Source organism: Nematolebias whitei, chromosome 23 (assembly GCF_014905685.2).
Source record: "Nematolebias whitei isolate Nwh7 chromosome 23, NemWhi1, whole genome shotgun sequence".
Lineage (NCBI taxonomy): Eukaryota > Metazoa > Chordata > Actinopteri > Cyprinodontiformes > Rivulidae > Nematolebias > Nematolebias whitei.
In genome coordinates this window covers 8,754,283-8,771,551 of record NC_056520.1, presented here as the reverse complement: position 1 = coordinate 8,771,551, position 17,269 = coordinate 8,754,283, and the positions used below count along the sequence as shown (strand labels likewise).

Sequence of the window (17,269 nt, the reverse complement as noted above, 5' to 3'; positions counted from 1 at the left end):
ATAGTTTTTATTGTCTGAATGTTTATTAAGCATTCACTCTGTGATCCAGATTTCTTTCGTACGTTTTTCAGAGCGATTCTCCTCCCGCAGTTTTGAAGCTAATTCAACAAATCATAAAACGTTCAGCTCTTTCAAGACAATCCTGCTGTGACTTTTAGTATTGGTGCAACTTTAGCTTTTTGAAATATTTAGCCTTTTTTGCCATTTTTTTCCTCATAGAAAATGAACTGAGCTCATTTTACATCCTTCATATCTTTAGCTCTGTTTACAACCTTTTACTGCTCCTTTCACATTTTATTCTGCTTCAGCGTCTTTCAGCTTCCTTCTGCAAATTTAAACTTTTTTTAGCTGCTTTCAGCTAATATCAGCTATTCTGTGCTCTTTTCAGCTTCTTTCTGCCAACTACAATATTTATGTGCTTCTTCTAACTTCTTTCTGCTCATTTCAGCTTGTTCTGCTCCTTTCAGCTTATTTCTGCTAGTTTCAGCATTTTCTGCTATTTAAGCAACTATATAGCTGTTTTATGCTAATTTTAGCCTTTTCAACTAATTCCACAATTTTTACACTCAAACTTTTGCTACACCATTGTTAACAGTTAGATAGCTGGAAAGAAGTACTGTTGAACACAATTTTGGCTTCTTTCTGTTCTTTTAGCTATTTTTAAGCTGTTTTTGTTAATTTTAGCGTTTTCAGATAATTTACAATGTTTTGTGCTCATTTCTGCTTCTTTTATCCTAATTGGGCAAACATGAGTTTTTTTCTGCTTTCTTATGCTAATTTAAGCTAGTTATACATTTTCAAATACCTTTTTAACATTTTTAGCTAATTTCAATTGTTTGCAGATAAATTCAAATATTTCATGGTAATTTTTGCTACTTTCAGCCTAATTAACTTCTTTATGGTAATTTCAACTTGTTATGCTCCTGTCATCTTTTTAGCTACTTTAGTATTTCAGCTACTATTTAGCTATTTTTATGCTAATTTTAGGATTTTCGGTTAATTCCACATTGATTTTTTTTAGCTCATTTCAGTTCTTTCCACTTCCTTATGGTAGTTTAAACTTCTTTCTGCCTTTTTAGCTGCTTTTCAGCTATGTTTAGCTAATTTCAGCACTTCTTTTTTTTTTTTTTAGCTAATTTCCTAATTTTTGTGCTCATTTCTGCTATTTTTTGCCCACTTCAGCCAATATGTGTTCTTTTTGCTTTCTTCGGCTAATTAAGTCTTGTTCTTCCATTTCGGCTACATTTCAGCATGTTTTTTTTTAGCTCATTTTAGCTGTTTTCAGCAAAATTTTCAGTTATAAGAATTCACACAGCATTTTTGCAGAAAATGCAATTTCTCTAGTTACGTTTACCTTGTGAAATACATCTTACTGTCACTGCTTTTTAAATAAAAAATATAGAACGATAAGAATCAAACTTTCCCGTTAAATTATATTATTTTATAAAACGTTGAAATTACGATTTCATTGTTCAAAAACAAGGAAGCACTTCAACTAAAGCTGTGGTGGTGTTAAATGCGTGTGTTTGTGTGTTTGTGTGCGCTGTTCAGCGAGGAGGTGTGTTTGTTTCCAACACCAGTTATTATCACAGCACCAATTACCCAGGGGGATTGTGGGTAAACAAATCATTCTAAAGAAAAGAAGCCCAGAAAGAAAAGGGAGATGGAGGAGTGGAATAAAAACAAAAAAAAAGCGTTGGCACGAGAAAACACGGATGTGGAAGCGTATCCAGCGCAGGAATACTAGATTCACTCACAACGCCGGTTTTTGTTTGGCACGTACGAGCGCCGCGGTGCTCCGACTAGGATCGGATGTACCAAGGCAAAGAGAGTAGTGGCACAGAGGTTAGAGAAAGCAGGCCTGTGACTGGGAGATTGCAGGTTCAAAACCCCAGACTGGCACAAAAAAGCTGGGAGAAAAAGGGCATCAGCGTCAACACTGATTTGCCCCACTGTGGGCCCTTGAGCAAGGCTCTTAACCCTCCAGCTACTCTCAGTCATCTAAGATGGCAGCCCTTTGCCATCTTAGAAAGGTGGACATCTCTGTGTCCACATGTAAGCTGGGAAAAGGCAGAGATTTAATTTCTCCATGAAGGATTAAACCAGCTACTAGGGAACACCAGCCAGTGGCTCTCTGGTTCTGGTCCCAAGCCCTGGTAAATGGTGAGGATTGTGTCAGGAAGGGAATCTGACATAAAACACTTTTGCTAAAGCTAACATGCCAGTTCCTGTTGAAAAACAGGTTGCCGGCGGAAATTGTGCTACTGTTAGTCGAAGACCACAAGGAGGGAAATGTGTCAGGAGACAGGGGGAGAAGAGAATGTAGGACTGAGGGTTATAACTTTAAATGTGGAGACAATGACAGGCAAAGCTAGAGAGCTGGCTGATATGATGCTGAGAAGGAAGGTAGATATGCTTGGTGTCTTGGACACATAAAACTGTTTCACTATGGTGTGGCTAGAAAGAGAAATGGAGTAGGGATGGTCCTGAAGGAGGAGTTGGCAAAGAATGTAGTAGAGGTGAAAAGAGTGTCAGATAGGGTGATGTGTCTCAAGGTAGAAGTAGAAGGTCTGATGCTACAGTAAATGTTGTCAGTGGTGCTCCACAGGTTGGATGTGATGTGGAGGAGAAAGATACATTTTGGAAGGATCTGGAAGTGACAGAGAGTATTCCAAGGCAGGAGAGAGTGCTGATCGGAGCAGACCTGAATGGACATGTTGGTGAAGGAAACGGAGGGAATGAGGAAGTGATGTGGCTGCGCCACCGTACAGTCGCAAGCAACCTATAAGAAAGAAACAAATAACGGTAATTTATTTCTTTCCGTCTTGATTTATTTTTCATTAAACTTCTCTTTGGCTGCACGGTGGCTCAGTTGGTAGAGCTGTTGCCTCTCAGCGAGAAAGTTGTCAGATCAAATCCCAGCCGGGGACCTTTCTGGGTTGAGCTTACGTGTTATTACCGTGCATGTGTGGGTTTTCTCCGGGTACTCCGGTTTCCTCCCACAGACCAAAAACATGAATGTTAGACTGACTGGTAACTCTAAACTGCCCCTAGGTGGGAGTGAGGGAGTGAATGGTTGTTTGTCTTGTTTGTCTCTATGTGTCCATGTGATGGACTAGAGACCTGTCCAGGTGTCCCTGTGATGGACTGGAGACCTGTCCAGGGTGTACCTCGCCTCTCACACAGTGACTGCTGGACATAGGCACCAGTGAACCAATTCAATTCAAAAATACTTTATTGATCCCAAAGGAAAATTAAATGTTGTTGTAACGCTTTATCCTCGTTTCATTAAGAGATGTTATAGATACTGATGGCTGTAGGCAGGAAGGATCTCTTGTAAAGGTCTGTCCCACAGTGAATCCAAAGAAACTGGCCGCAGATGCCGTCTGATACATCCACCCAGGCTTGGCTGACCTCTCACTTCCCCCGGGCTGCAAAACTGCTCAAATGCCGGGCAGATCTCATCCCAGAGCGATGGCCACTCCTCCCAGCAGCCTTTCGAGCTTCTCGTCGCTGCAGACAGCCAGCTGCGGGTGTCAGGGACGATCCAGGTCCTTCTGCTGTCACGAGCCGTGTTTCCTGCTAGTTCCAGGATCTCAGTGGTCAGGCACATGAGCTCAGCTGGCAGGTAGATGGGAATGCAACCACAGTGCCTCCTTTTCAACTCATTTGAGATTTGGGGCTGTAGTTGCGATATTATTTGAGCTTTCGAGATGTTAATCAGCAGCTCCCAGTTGTAGAAAACCACCTTGTTGTTATGATTACGCGTCATAACAAATGATGACCCCCCCGCAACCCAACAAGAAGAAAGCATGTAAAGATAATAAAAAGGTACCAATTTGTTGGAGAAAGGCTGGAGAAAAGCTACATATGCATCAGCAGCAGGTATATCCTGAGTTTATCCAAATGTTCAGACCTCGTATTTAAATGTGGAGTCTGTCCTGTGGTACTTCAATGTCATGATTCACAGAGTGGTGCCTTTGAAGAGGCTCAACAGCTCCCAAGTAACTAATTTATTCTCTAGTTAGCAGAAAATGAGTGTGTGTGTGTCATGACTCACACGGTTAACGTCTATTCTCCCTGCCACTCGTCTCGTCTCTTTGGATTTAGACATTACAGGACTCGCTCCATCTGAGTGCTGTGCCGGCTGCGTTGTGAATGGAAACACACGCCTACATGCACAGACGTGTGGCAGACACACAAACAAGCGCGTTCGTATGGAGCACACACCTCTGCGTTTTGTCGAAAACATCCTGTTCTAGGAAAATATGTGGTGCCCCAGACAGATTGGAGTTGTGAGGGGAAGGAAAAAGGTTTGCAATGTCCAAAAGGTTGTAAGACCTTCGTGTTTGGCAAAGAACAACATCCTGAAAACTAAATAGACCCAAATAAGTCAAGCAGTTTAAAAACTACATTGTTCCTGTACTTTTTCATTGCACAAAATTCTTTAGTTTCTTTCTCACATGACTGGAAAGCAAATTTGGTTTTCAGATATTTAGTAATCAAACAATAAACACCTCAACATGCTGCAATTGTCTCTAGAAAATTGAACCAGTTTCCAGAATTTCATAAATATTTCACCAACAGAATGATCCTTTAAGGGTGGGGTCAGTTTAATCTTTTTGCTTGACACATCACAATGAGGACATGGACAACTCTGAACGCTGAAGAGCAGAAGTTCAGCGCTTGAACTGTTTATGGCGTAAACACAAGGGACATGTTAACAAGATGGCTGACTGAGACATAAATGGCACCTTCTGCATTGAAGGCCAGTGTTTGGAAGTATTTCTGCTTCTACGAAGTTAAGAGCAAGATGTTTCCACCCAGAGACAAAAGAAGAAAAAACAGCTGAGGGTACCTACAGTACTAGCTGCTTCTGCAACAGTAAACTTTCCGCAAAACTCGGAAAATGCAAAGTCCATTTTGACTTTCGTTGCAAAGAATTTCCATCCACAGTCAGTGGCTGAAAACCAGAGCTTGTGTGTTGTGGTTCTCAGAACATGATCGTCCCATGCTGAAGATACGAACACAGTCGTGGTGAAGAGGAAGCTGAGCTGCAAGAAGCTCTCTGTTTACTGGTAGGTCTACCCTCAACTGTGGTCATGAACTTTGGGTAGAGACCAAAAGAACGGGACTGTAGATACAGGTGGCCACAATGAGTTTTATCTGCAGGTAGCTGGACTCTCTCTCTGAGTCAAGGTGAGAAGTTCAATGCTACAGGAGAGACTCGGAGTAGAACCGCTGCTCTTCCACATCCAGAAGAGCCAGTTGAGGTAGTTAAGGCAGCCGGTAAGAAGAACTTCGAAATGTTTTCCTAGGTAGGTTTTCCAGGCATGCCCAACTGGGAGGAGACCCTGGGAAAGACCCTGGGGAAGACCCAGGACACACTGGAGAGACATTTTAATTGTCCAATCTCATCACGACTCACTCGGTTGTACACAGTCTAGGTAAATTTCCATGCAAGTATTCCCTGTGGGCAGGGTCGTCATGGCAAGGCTGCTCAACAACGGTGTTACCTTCAAAGTATTCAAGTTCAAGGAGAGCTTACCACTAATGGAAAAATAAGTAAAATAAATTCACAAAGCTCAATACAGTACACTCTTCCATGGTTTCCAAAGATGCCACGGCTGAGTTAAGGCCAACATCCTTCCAATAATTAGAGCCTACAAATAAAGTCAACTTGGTCTTGCTTCCTGTGAATTCTGCCATAACCCAACAAACACAGAAACCTCTACGCTTCCTCGCTTGGAACCTTGGCCGAGCAAGTCTTAAGAACTGAGCTGACGCAGGTGGGACAATCCAATGGAAAGATGTTGATGCAAGACTGAGCTGAGCTAGGCCAAGGCCATGGAAAAAGGCCATACGGGTGCATCTCAAAAAATTTGAATATTGTGAAAAAGTTCGGTTATTTTTGTCAATCGATTCAGAAAGTGAAACTCAAATTTTACATGGATGCATTACACAGGGTGAAATATAGGCATCACATGTAAGAGCTGTCTTAAAATAATTTGTTCAATGTTTCTATAATTTTGTTTTCCGTAATTTCGATGATTATGGCTTATGGTACCTTTGGCAGTGTGGGTTGCGGCACCGCTCTCTGGACTTCAAGCAACGATTCTGGGCTTCTCCACTCTTCTTCCAGACTCTGAGACACTGAGTTTTGTTTTTCATTATTTGTAACCCATAATCATCAAAATTACGGAAACACCGAACAAATTGTTTAAAGACAGCTCTTATGTGATGCCTATACATCCAGCATCTCAGAATCCTCATCATTTTGACTTCTTTTGTTGTTCATTTAGTCCCTAAAGTCTTGTATAGCAAAACACAATTTATTTTTAGTCTGAGAGCGTCTATTCTCAGGATTTTGTCTGAAATGTGCCCATCGAGAGGCATCCTTAATTGCTTCATAATCGCATCGCAAGATTCCCACCCCTGCCTCTGATGCTTAAAATTTTAGTTGAAGAAAGATAAAGACAGCCCCGTCTCCAAAGACAAGTCTGTTTTTACAGGCAGCTGCCTGACCCACACACAAGAGAACACAAATGCCACAACTCTCACAGAGGGAGAGATTGCAACAACCGTTGGAAAATATGAGCCATTTTGTCAAAACTGTGGGTATCAGTAGGACTGTCTGAAGCAATGCCCCAGGAGGAAACGAACGGCTAAGAGAATAAGCTGAGAAAACAGCAGTCGTTGAAATGTCGCCGACATGATTGGCAACGTTGTTGCTTTGTGGCGTTCACTGAAGTGGCTGTGTGCTGAGTCGAGTTTAGAGATGTTTGTGAGTTGTTTTATGAAGACTAGAAAAGATAAAAACACCGTAAGCCTTTTAAAATACAAAAAAATTAAGCTGAAGTAAGCTTCAAGGACAAGAATAAATTGCTACGGTACTTTGTTGACGTCACGGTTTGCTTGCACAACGACAAGTGCGTCAAGCCCAATCACAGCTTTTGTCAAACCAAGGTTTGGTGATTCAGCTGAGGGCATTTGTGCAAAGAACATTCTGGTGACACCAATCATGCAGATCTAAACACCAGATTTTCCAACATAAGGATCAAACCGTCGTATTGAAGGAATGCATCTTCAAAGTCAGAGTTTTACACGTTATTTTCTAAATTCAAAAAGCCGATGTCCCCCGTCGCTGAGGGATTTGAAAAGTGAATGTTTGTGATTTTCAAAATGAGCATTTTTCTGGACTGGAACTGAACAAGGAATGCAAGTAAACCTTAATGTTTTTGGTGCAACATATTCAAATTGGTAGGACTTACACTATGTAGAAAGACAGAGGTGATTTTTGTTTGTTTGTGCAATGGTGGCCTTGGCCACCAACTATCAAACTCTGGTCGCCCCAATCATTTGAGGCAATAGACCCTGTATATATATATATATATATATATATATATAGAGAGAGAGAGGTGGCCATCTTGAATTTAAACGTGGCAACCCAATTTTCAAAAGGAACCTTTCTCACGCCTAGATGCAGCCACACACCAAAATGGAAGTTGGTATCTCATTTAATTTTCAAGTTATCCAGCTCATAACATGGACAGAGGGTCTTTCCATGTCCTCTCTTTGCTCTGCGACGTGGGGCAAAAATGACATTATGCAATATTGTGAGATCTTGAGCGATCAGTGTGTTCAGCATGACTCTCAGCTACAACCACAGCAAATTTTAACTCAATATATTTAAATTTGTCTGAGTTGGAGGTATTTTTGAGTTAGCTGTAGATGATTAGCCGTGGCGGTCATCTAGAGTTGACTCAAAATGTTAGAATTGAAATACTTCTGCGTCCAAACATTATTTTCTGAGAGTTTCATTCAATCTGTTCAGTGCTTCTTGCGATGCTTTGTTAACAGATTCACTCCAACAGTTAATGCTGTAGTTTTCAATAAAGATCTTGCATGACCTGATAAATATCCTCCATCCAAGTCTTGCTCGCTTGCTCTGGAACAGTGAAAGAAGAGATGCTCATCGACTTTGCAGAGAAACTTCATTTCCACTTTCACTTCTCAGCTGGCATTGCTCACACCAACACCCACCCACGACCCCGACAAAACCTCCCGGTGTGCACAGGGACACGTTCCCGTCACTCGTTCACGCACACACACAATCCCCGACTCATCAGCACTTTTTTCCCACTTCCCCCAGCACGCTTCATAATTATCACATAGCAGCTCAGTGCACACTGAGCCATCTGCTGGGCCGGCGCATGCGCGCCCGAACACAACTAGTGAACTGCAACACTCCGCCAGATGCCGGGGAGCGGGGATTATAAAAACCCACTGTGTATAACGAAGTTTGGAAGGATATCATTAACAACTTCCAATAAAATGATCAAGAATTACTTGAACAGCAACAGTTCCACTGCAAAACAAACGTACAACACAAGTAAATGCTGTGTATTTCATATTGCAGCAAAGATACACCGAAAGTATCTTATTAGTGTTCTGATGCATGCTCAATAATCCAAGTAGAAAAATGACATCTGGACGGATTCTTCTTTGTTGATACGTTTCATCTTTTATCCAAAAGACTTCTTCAGTCTGAGACCCTGCAAGAAACTCTGGTTTATAAATAGCACCTTGTCATAATGGACTAATCAGTTTGCTGCTAACAGCCAGAAATAGCTGTTCATATGCAAAAGGAGGACCATCAGCCTAACAATAGATCGTTAGTGCCCCAACAATTGGTCGTTAGCACCCTGATGGCCGCTTGCTATTCACAAGGGGCTGAGTGATACTAGTAATAACAGCATTGTAAGAAGGTGGAAGTTGAACACGGAGACCCCCGCCCCGTTTAAAGATGGACGGTTTGAGAGAGGAGTAAAGGAAGCCATCTTTGTGAAGAGAACCCGTTCATCTTTAAGTGGGCGGGAGGTCTCCGTGTTCAACTTCCACCTGCTTACAATGTTGTTATTGCAAATATCACTCAACTCCTTGTGAATAGCAAGCAGCCATCAAGGCACTAACGACCAATTGCTGGAGCTCTAACGATCTATTGTTAGGCTGATGGTCCTTCTTTTGCATGTGAACAGCCATTTCTGGCTGTTGGCAGTTAACTGGTTGGTTCATTATGACAAGGTGCTATTTATAAGACTGAGTTTTCTAGCAGGGTCTCAGAATGAAGAAGTCTTTTGGATAAAAGACGAAACGTATCAACAAAGAAGAATCTGTCCAGAGAACCTGACTTAACCTTGTTAGATATGTTATTAGTACTGCTTCATGATGTTTTACAGTCTGAACAGAGACGGGGGAAAAAAATCATATCACGATGGAAATATTAAGCTGCAGCCTCAACATATTCTGTTTCATATCGTGTGTTATTTTGGAGATGATGAGGTTCGTTTGTACTCAGCGATGAGAAATATACCTAATCATATATCAGAATTGGAATGTACAAACCCAATTAACTCTTCACCTGGTTTTCTGACTGACATGCAGTTAGCCTGGGACGTGAAGGCGGAACAGAAACGGGGGATCCAAGGAGTGAAAACCAATTTCACTGAGCTACGTTCAAATATAATCGTAGACTTTCCAATTAGGATCTGCAAAAAAGTATTTAATGGTTTGAATATTATTAGAAAAATGAGCAACTGTGATATCAGTTGTGATTACTCATGATATGCAAGGATGGTGATTTCTCCTATAGCTTGTTTTACTTCAGGTTTTTTGGAAAAATCTAATGCTTCCCAGCTAATTAAAGTATGCAATATGGCCACCAAATTGGTCATGCTTGCACCCAAATTTTTGTCTTGTACAACTAAATTTTCTTCTTGGTTTCACTGGCGCAACTATTTCAACCTTTATCCCTAATCTTTTTTATTTTAGCTTAGCTTAGCGAGCTCGAGTGAGTTTTGTTGCGAGCACAGGTTGCGAGCACTGGTTGCGAGCTAGCAAGCGTGACTTGCGTAGTTACGTTAGTGCTATGTAAGTCCAGTCAATGGGAAATTATGCCATCTACCACGCCTGTACTAGCGGCGTGGAATACAAATGCGATAGCTAACAAGCTACAGAGGGCACTCCATTTCTCTCAAGGTGAGCCGCCACCCCTACCCCACTCGAAAACTGTCTGTACAAACAGCGTGCAACAGACGTGTCTCCGTCCCCCTCCATTGACAATATATATATTATATTAATATATATCCCAACTCCACGGCCTTTCATTGTCAGAAAACAGCACATCTAAGCCCGAACTGCCGTAGCTCAAGTTCAGGTGAACATAACGTATGCAACAAGGTAAAATGGTGACCATCAGTTGTGGCCCAAAGTGGTGGTAATTGTAGGCCTGTCACGATAACAAATTTTGCTGGGCGATTAATTGTCTCAGAAATTATTGTGATAAACGATAATATTGTTTGAAATATGACAATAATTAGTAATTATTGTCAAATTTAAGAAGAAATGTTGGTTAATTTGTTTTGAGTGTAGTATGTTTTTTTTTACCACTGGATGGCAGTATAAGACTGTTTGAACCAAAGGATGGAAAGTGAGGGAGTGAGCAGCGTGTCTCTTTAAGAAAAATGGGAGGGAGGCCCCTTGACATGACATGGGCTGTCTCTTTTTAGATGAAGGCACGGGTTTCAACCGTGAATTTTTGAGCTTCGACAAGTCGGAGGTTTTTCCCCGAGGTTGGCCTGTTAGCTTAGCTTGCAGTTTAGCTTCTCAGCTTAGCTGCTTTTAACACTTCAAAAACGCGATTTTGGACAGTTAAAATGGATTTTAAAGAGAAAAAAGAAAGGGAGGGGTCAGTGAACAACAAATAATTTCCCTTTGGGATTATTAAAGTATTTTTGGTTGGTTGGTTGAAGAGCACCGGAGTTGAGCTTTTTGTCATCCAGTGTCTTCAGTAGAAAGAGAGAGACACGAAGAAAGGATAAAGACGGTAAATGAAAATGAGGTCGATAATTTTTATTCATCATGCTATTAATTGATTTATTGTTTATTGCGACAGGCCTAGGTAATTGTACAAAATGAGTTGATGCACCAATTCACTGCAAGGGTTCAACTGAGTCCGAATAGGAGCTTCTCAGTCTGACAGCCTATTTATAATGATTGACACGGTCTGATGCACAACTTCAACCCTCCTCACTCTTACAGCCGTATATATTCCACTGGTTCTTCCTTGAGTGCTAATTAGGTGAAGATAAATTTATATTCTGTATTTTAACAATATATTTCTGCCTGCAGTACTTAAATTTGTACATTCAAGACGTCAAAAACATAAAAAGTCACAATTCTTTGTCAAAACTGTCATACATTTCTTTTAAATGTTCCTATTTCTAATAATTATGAACATTTATTTTGAACGTTACTTTTGAACTTCATTTGTTCTCATTTAAACAATCCTGCACAAGGATTTAAACTATTTAACTTAAAAGATTTAAGATCAGTTATCTCCGTTAATGTAAATATAGTAAAATAAACGCCATTTGCGTGTGAAAAAATTAACATTAATTAATATTGTCACAAAGGGAAATTACAAAAAAAGTGACCTTTACAGTGGTGGTCAAGAAGAATGTGAAAAATGTGGGTGCACCGAACAAAATAAGAGCATACGGCGCATTCTATACCTTCGACAAACGTGTACAGCAATCCAGTAATGGTCAGTCAGGTCATCTGGACAATTAATTTTTTGTGGAAAGACATTTCGCCCTCTATCCGGAGGGCTTCATCAGTGTGGACCAACTACTAAAGGAGTGTGCTGCTTAGTGGGGAAAACAGTTTACTTTGGACTCCTCAGACTGATGAAGCCCTCCGGATAGAGGGCGAAACGTCTTTCCACTGTTCAGATGACCTGACTATTACTGGATTTTGTACCTGGATGATTGAGCATGAACTTTGATGTATACAGCAATCTATAGCGAAAGAGCAAAGACCTCTTAAAGGCTTTGACCTTGATTTGTGACCTTGACCTAGGAGCTGGGGAGACGAAGGTGCAAGAGACACTCCGTCTAGTGGTGATGCATAAGTGTACGAAGTTTCGTTAAATTATCTTTAGAAGATTAGAAGTTACGGGCAGGACAAGAGAAAGTTTACGGGTGGATACCATAATACGTCGATCTTTCAATGGGAGTATAAGAACGAGAGCTATGTTAGTCTGGGGCCCTGAATAAAAACCTGCAGCTGGAAACACAAATAAAAAAAAGGGAGATATAGCAAGGAGATGCGCTGACGTTTGCTACTATCCACGTTGCTTTGTGTTTTTATTTTCCGAAAGGAGAAACGCGTCGTACCAGCAGTCTATCTCCGTCGTGTTCCAGAAAAGACTGCTGACAAGTGCACCGCGTTTCTCTGAAGTAAAAAAAAAAAAAAAAAGGCGCAGGAGTCTGATTTGTATCGACGTCCTGTCGGCTACACCCCACCGAGCTCGGGAGGAGAAAAAAAACAAACAAAAAAAACAACGTGTCCAGATCGTGTCGTGTAAACAAGCAGTTCAGTTACTGTGAGCGCAAGAAGACGAGAGCGCCAGGCTCAGACCAGGAGACGACGAAGTGGCGTAGCGTTTAATGAGCACCTCCACAGGCTGGCGACACAAGCCGTACCTGCCAGGACCTTTGCAGCAGCCAATTAAACATCAAGCAGAGCTGACATCGGGATACATTAGACCTGCTGTTGATGATTTATACATTGGTTATCGCGGAGCTGCCGGCACATCAGTCCTCGAGCTGGAGCGGGATCAAACGGCCTCACTTTCCTCTCCGCGCAGCTTTGGAGGGGATTTCGGCTGTGAGCGTAAGGGTGACTCCAGCTCCTAAATTATTTACAGGAAGCCCACATCTGTGACTTTCAGCAGGGCGCCGTTGTTCCTCCTTTTCCCCAATTAGGACTTTCTCTTCCTCTCATCGCCGTCACTTCCTGTTTCTTCCACCGCGCTTACGCTTCTTTATCGTTTCTGTCGATTGTCCAACTCTACCTCGTCTCACCTTTAGTTCGCTCCGTTAACCTCCTCTACCGTCTACCCTTTCCTCCCCCGTCCCTTCTCGTCATCGCCAGCCTGAAAAAAAGGAAGGGGGAGGAAGGAGGGTTGACGCAGGAAGAAGGGACATCGGCGGATGAGCGTGAACTCTCTCCGACGAGTCAGAATGGAAATAATTCATATTCTGCTCCGTCGTCTCAACAACACCCCTCCTCTTCCTCACCTTCCTTCTCTTCTCCTCTTCACCTCAAAGGTCCAGTCATTTGTTTCATGTCGCTCCCTCCCTCTCACTTCTTCTTCCACTCATGACTATGTTCGTTGCGACGGTCTTGCCTTTAATTTTAATCTTTTTTGTTGTCATTTTCACAGTTGTTTGTGCTTGGTGAGAAGACAGAGACAAAATATAAAAGTAAATAATAAAAGTATTCCCTCAGACTGAGTGTCTTACTTGTCACTTATTCACACGGACTTGTATAACCGGCATCTCTTTGAAGCAATTCATCTCTCTCATTCTATTTTTCATTTTGCGAACTATCGAATTCTCTAAAGAAAACTAAATGAAAAGGTGCTTTTTTTTAATTCGCAACAAAACAATGCTGCGCACTGCGTGCTCCGACTTCTATGGTTTTCTCAGTAAAAACAACAAAAGTACAACATACGCCCGTCCGCTATCTATTATAAGGCAATCTATAGCAATGATCCGGACAAGTAGAGTCCTTGTTTTGAATTTGACCTTGATTTGTGACCTTGACCTTGAAGCTGGGGAGACAAAATGTGTAGAAGACACACCGTCTAGTGATGACGCACTCGTGTTTGAAGCTTCGTTAAATTATCTCGAGCAGATCAGGAGTTATGACGGGATGTACTTACGTAGATTGTTATACGTATAAAATATTTACTGGGTATTTTAACTGGTTGTTAGGATTCATCAGCTGCAGCTTTGTCAATAAAACTAAATAATTTTTGCATATTAATACATAATACTTCAGTAACCATGGCAATCTGAACATAGAAAGTGATCGTTTGTCAGACCGTAAGTCTTAGGGACCTGGATTTGGTTCTTACAAGCTTATTCTTGCGATGTCATGAGGACATAGCTAAATATATATATATATATATATATCTGTTTCTCTTCAAGGAATGTTTTATTAAACTTTTAGTCAAATAATGTAACCTTTAGTTTTGATAATCAGTTAATTTAGCAGAATCGTAGTTATTCAGATTGAAACCACCGCGTCATGTCCGAGGCTTTACGCAGCACAAATCAAATAGAGGAAATATTAACACAACAGAAAAGTCTAAATGGAACAACCATTAGTCGACGACCTTCCTTGGAAACTTTACAAATTAGATGCTACTTGGAAGCAAAGCAAGTTTCAAAAAGTCCTTCCACGGCCTTAATCACAGCTGATGTATCCCTCCAAACCAACTGGGGATAAAGCCAGACTCCTACTTCCATTTGTCTCTAATAAAAGTCCCAAAAGGGACTACAGTGCATCACAAAGACCAGCAGCATCCAAACAAACCGTCCCATGGACGCCGTCTTTACCACCCTCTGATAAGTGTTTCTGCTCACCGAGGAGTAGAGATGACCCTCTCCGTTCATGGCGATGTAGAGGCCAGTCTTGACCGACTGGATGGCCACGACTCTCAGACCCACAGGAATTAGGTTAAACAGAGCTGAGGACAAAGAAGAAGACAGACCGAGATGATTTGTTTGGGTTCTTCCTGAAGAACGAAGCTCTGAAGGTTAAACTGTGAATCAAAAAGCCTTTGTGTCGTCCTTTAACTTTATGACCATTAGTGTTCCTTCCATCTTACGAAACAGCTTGGAACGACTGCTTTTTAATACTACTTTCCACAACCAGTCATTCTTTTAGAGCTATGCAAGCTTGAAATAAAAATACTGAACTTTAGTGAAAAAACATCTCTGTTTTATTAACAAGTGACAAAATATTTACTTAATGGCAATTTGAGAAAAGATAAAGGCATTTCCCCCCATTAGTACACTTTAACAAATACATTTTTACATTTTATTATTGGAAAGTCCAGTCCAGAGTTTTGTGAAAACCATCCGGCCCACAGGACACTTCAAACCAAGCAGCTGAAAATAACACTATCTCCCTTGAACCTTAAACGTGTGGCTCGATGGTCTGATATAGAGGGTTTAAAATAAATAAATATATATATATAATTATTCTAAAACTACTTCAGTTTCTACTTTGTTTCTGCCTGGTTATACTAGCTTGTGCATTTGCTATTAATGTCCTGATTTCAGTCGAGCCGACGGGAGTGGCCATTCTGAACTGTGGAGCATCCGATTCCGCAGCCTGCATGCATGCGGAACTGCTTTTTTTTGTACTTCATGTTTACGTGAGCAACACACATGTGCGTTTTTGCTCTTTACATCCAAACTAAAACGGTTTTGTCGCACGAGATGAGAGATGGACTCTGCAGCGACATCCAGCTGGAAAAGACGAACCTCTTTCAGGGTACGTTCAAGTCTGTCCCGGTAAATTTTAAGACACTATCAAGTGTAAAACGCAAAGCACCACAGAGTGAGCTAATTTAAAATTAAAAGTTTGGAGAGAGACGTAAAATAAAAAAATATATATATATATTAAAAGGAACACATTATTTTCTGATATGGTAATTATGGGATTAGAAAATGCATTTATAATGGGATTTCCCTATGGTCGGTTTTCCCCCCCTAAGGAACACTAGAGGGCAGTAATGCCACTATGACGTTAAAGAAGCATTTAAGAAATTCTGACAAAATTAAAAAGAAAATTGTTTAGACTTAATCAGGAACAATTGTTTACTGACATCATCAAAATAAATAAATAAAAACCGCAAACAAAAATGAATGTGTGGCTGATTTTCTCCCCATGACATCTTTTGTGAGTTCACTTCTAAAATCCCACTTAGAAAATATAACAAACAAACCACTGAAAATATATCAGACACAAACCTAATATACCACGTAAACAACGTAAAAGGTAGAGACAAAGTCCTGTTTGTAATAATAAAGTCAATCAAACTCCACAAATAGTCTGATTATAGCATCATGGGAGGTGGGTCAGCTCAGTAGGATGCAAAAAATGCTGGAAAATCAAAGATCTCATCGTGTTTGATTAACCAAAATGGGTAGTCTGTATGATTTCCTGCAAATCTCAGCTTTATGTTCATATTTCAATCTCTAAATCTGGTTTTAGAAATCTAAGCTTTCACTTCTAGGCTGATTTTACCCTGGAAATTTTTTTAAGATGGTTTGGACAAGTTTTTAACAATTAATTAATTAATTATACTATTTTTATGCACTGGGAATTGTATAAAAATCGTTTGTTTTTCCTACTAAATGACAATATTCTGGTATGAAAGTATTAGTCTTTAGATACATTAACCAAACGGGTAAATTGTGCAGAAGTTTGAGTGATAAGAACCAAAATCCTCGGATCAGAACCTTAAGAAAGGTTCAGCCGGACTGATCTTTAGACATTTAATTATCAGTCACTTCTCGTTTAGTTTTTAAAGATACAGTCGAGCTCTCAGCTCCACCGGGTCGGGTCTAAAGAGCAGAACAGTGACGGTAAAGGAACCGACAGCTGATGGACTTGAATCGTCCAGCAACCTTGGACTGGTATTTTCGAAAAAGGCCTCTTTTTGTGTTCACTATCTTGAAAGACCATTTTATATCTTATATACTGTATGTCCTTTATGTACAAATATAGTCAATGGCACAAGCTGCTGGTCCCCCCTAAAAATAGTCCAGTTTCTTAGTTTAGCCATTTGAAATGATTACTGTGAACAAAATATGAGTTCTTAAGACTTGAGATGTCCTAACTTTATTGAAATTGAGAGACACAGAACTCTCCGGAGGGACTCCATATAACGCCATGACCCGACCATCGATGGATGGATTGAACCAGAAGCCATTGTTGGACCAAATCCACATCATAAATTTTATTAGACAGACATATTTACAGACATTTTTTTGTCCAGAATGCCTGAGATACAGAAAAGATTACTGATAATTTAATCTATAAACGTGGTGGATCCTCAGTCCTATACTCCAACAAGTTGCTCAACAACGCAACTACAGAAGCCCAAAAGGAAAACAAAAGAAACCAATGAGTCTTGAGTTGGACGTTTGTGCTTTTATTGATTCTAATTCTGTTTGTTGCTTTGTATTCTAGTTGACTATGACCCTTAATTGACTCTCATGTGTAAGCAAACAGCATAAAAGCTTTAAAAAAAATTGTTGAGGTGACCTAAATGTCTTAATTATTGGTCTGAGCTTTGTGGTCTGTAAGGTAATCTACATCTAGAAAAGAAAGCTCTCTACTTGGT

General features: G+C 40.7%; 1 protein-coding gene across 1 annotated transcript in view; it reads right to left on the bottom strand.

Annotated features, from left to right (window-relative positions):
• The window catches only part of LOC119428887 (fibroblast growth factor 14-like), a 67,452-nt gene that overhangs the window by 12,911 nt on the left and 37,272 nt on the right, over positions 1 to 17,269 (bottom strand). The window contains exon 3 of the mRNA XM_037696582.1: positions 14,496 to 14,599. Coding sequence (XP_037552510.1) covers positions 14,496 to 14,599 — 104 coding nt within the window. The remainder of the gene's footprint in view (positions 1 to 14,495; positions 14,600 to 17,269) is intronic.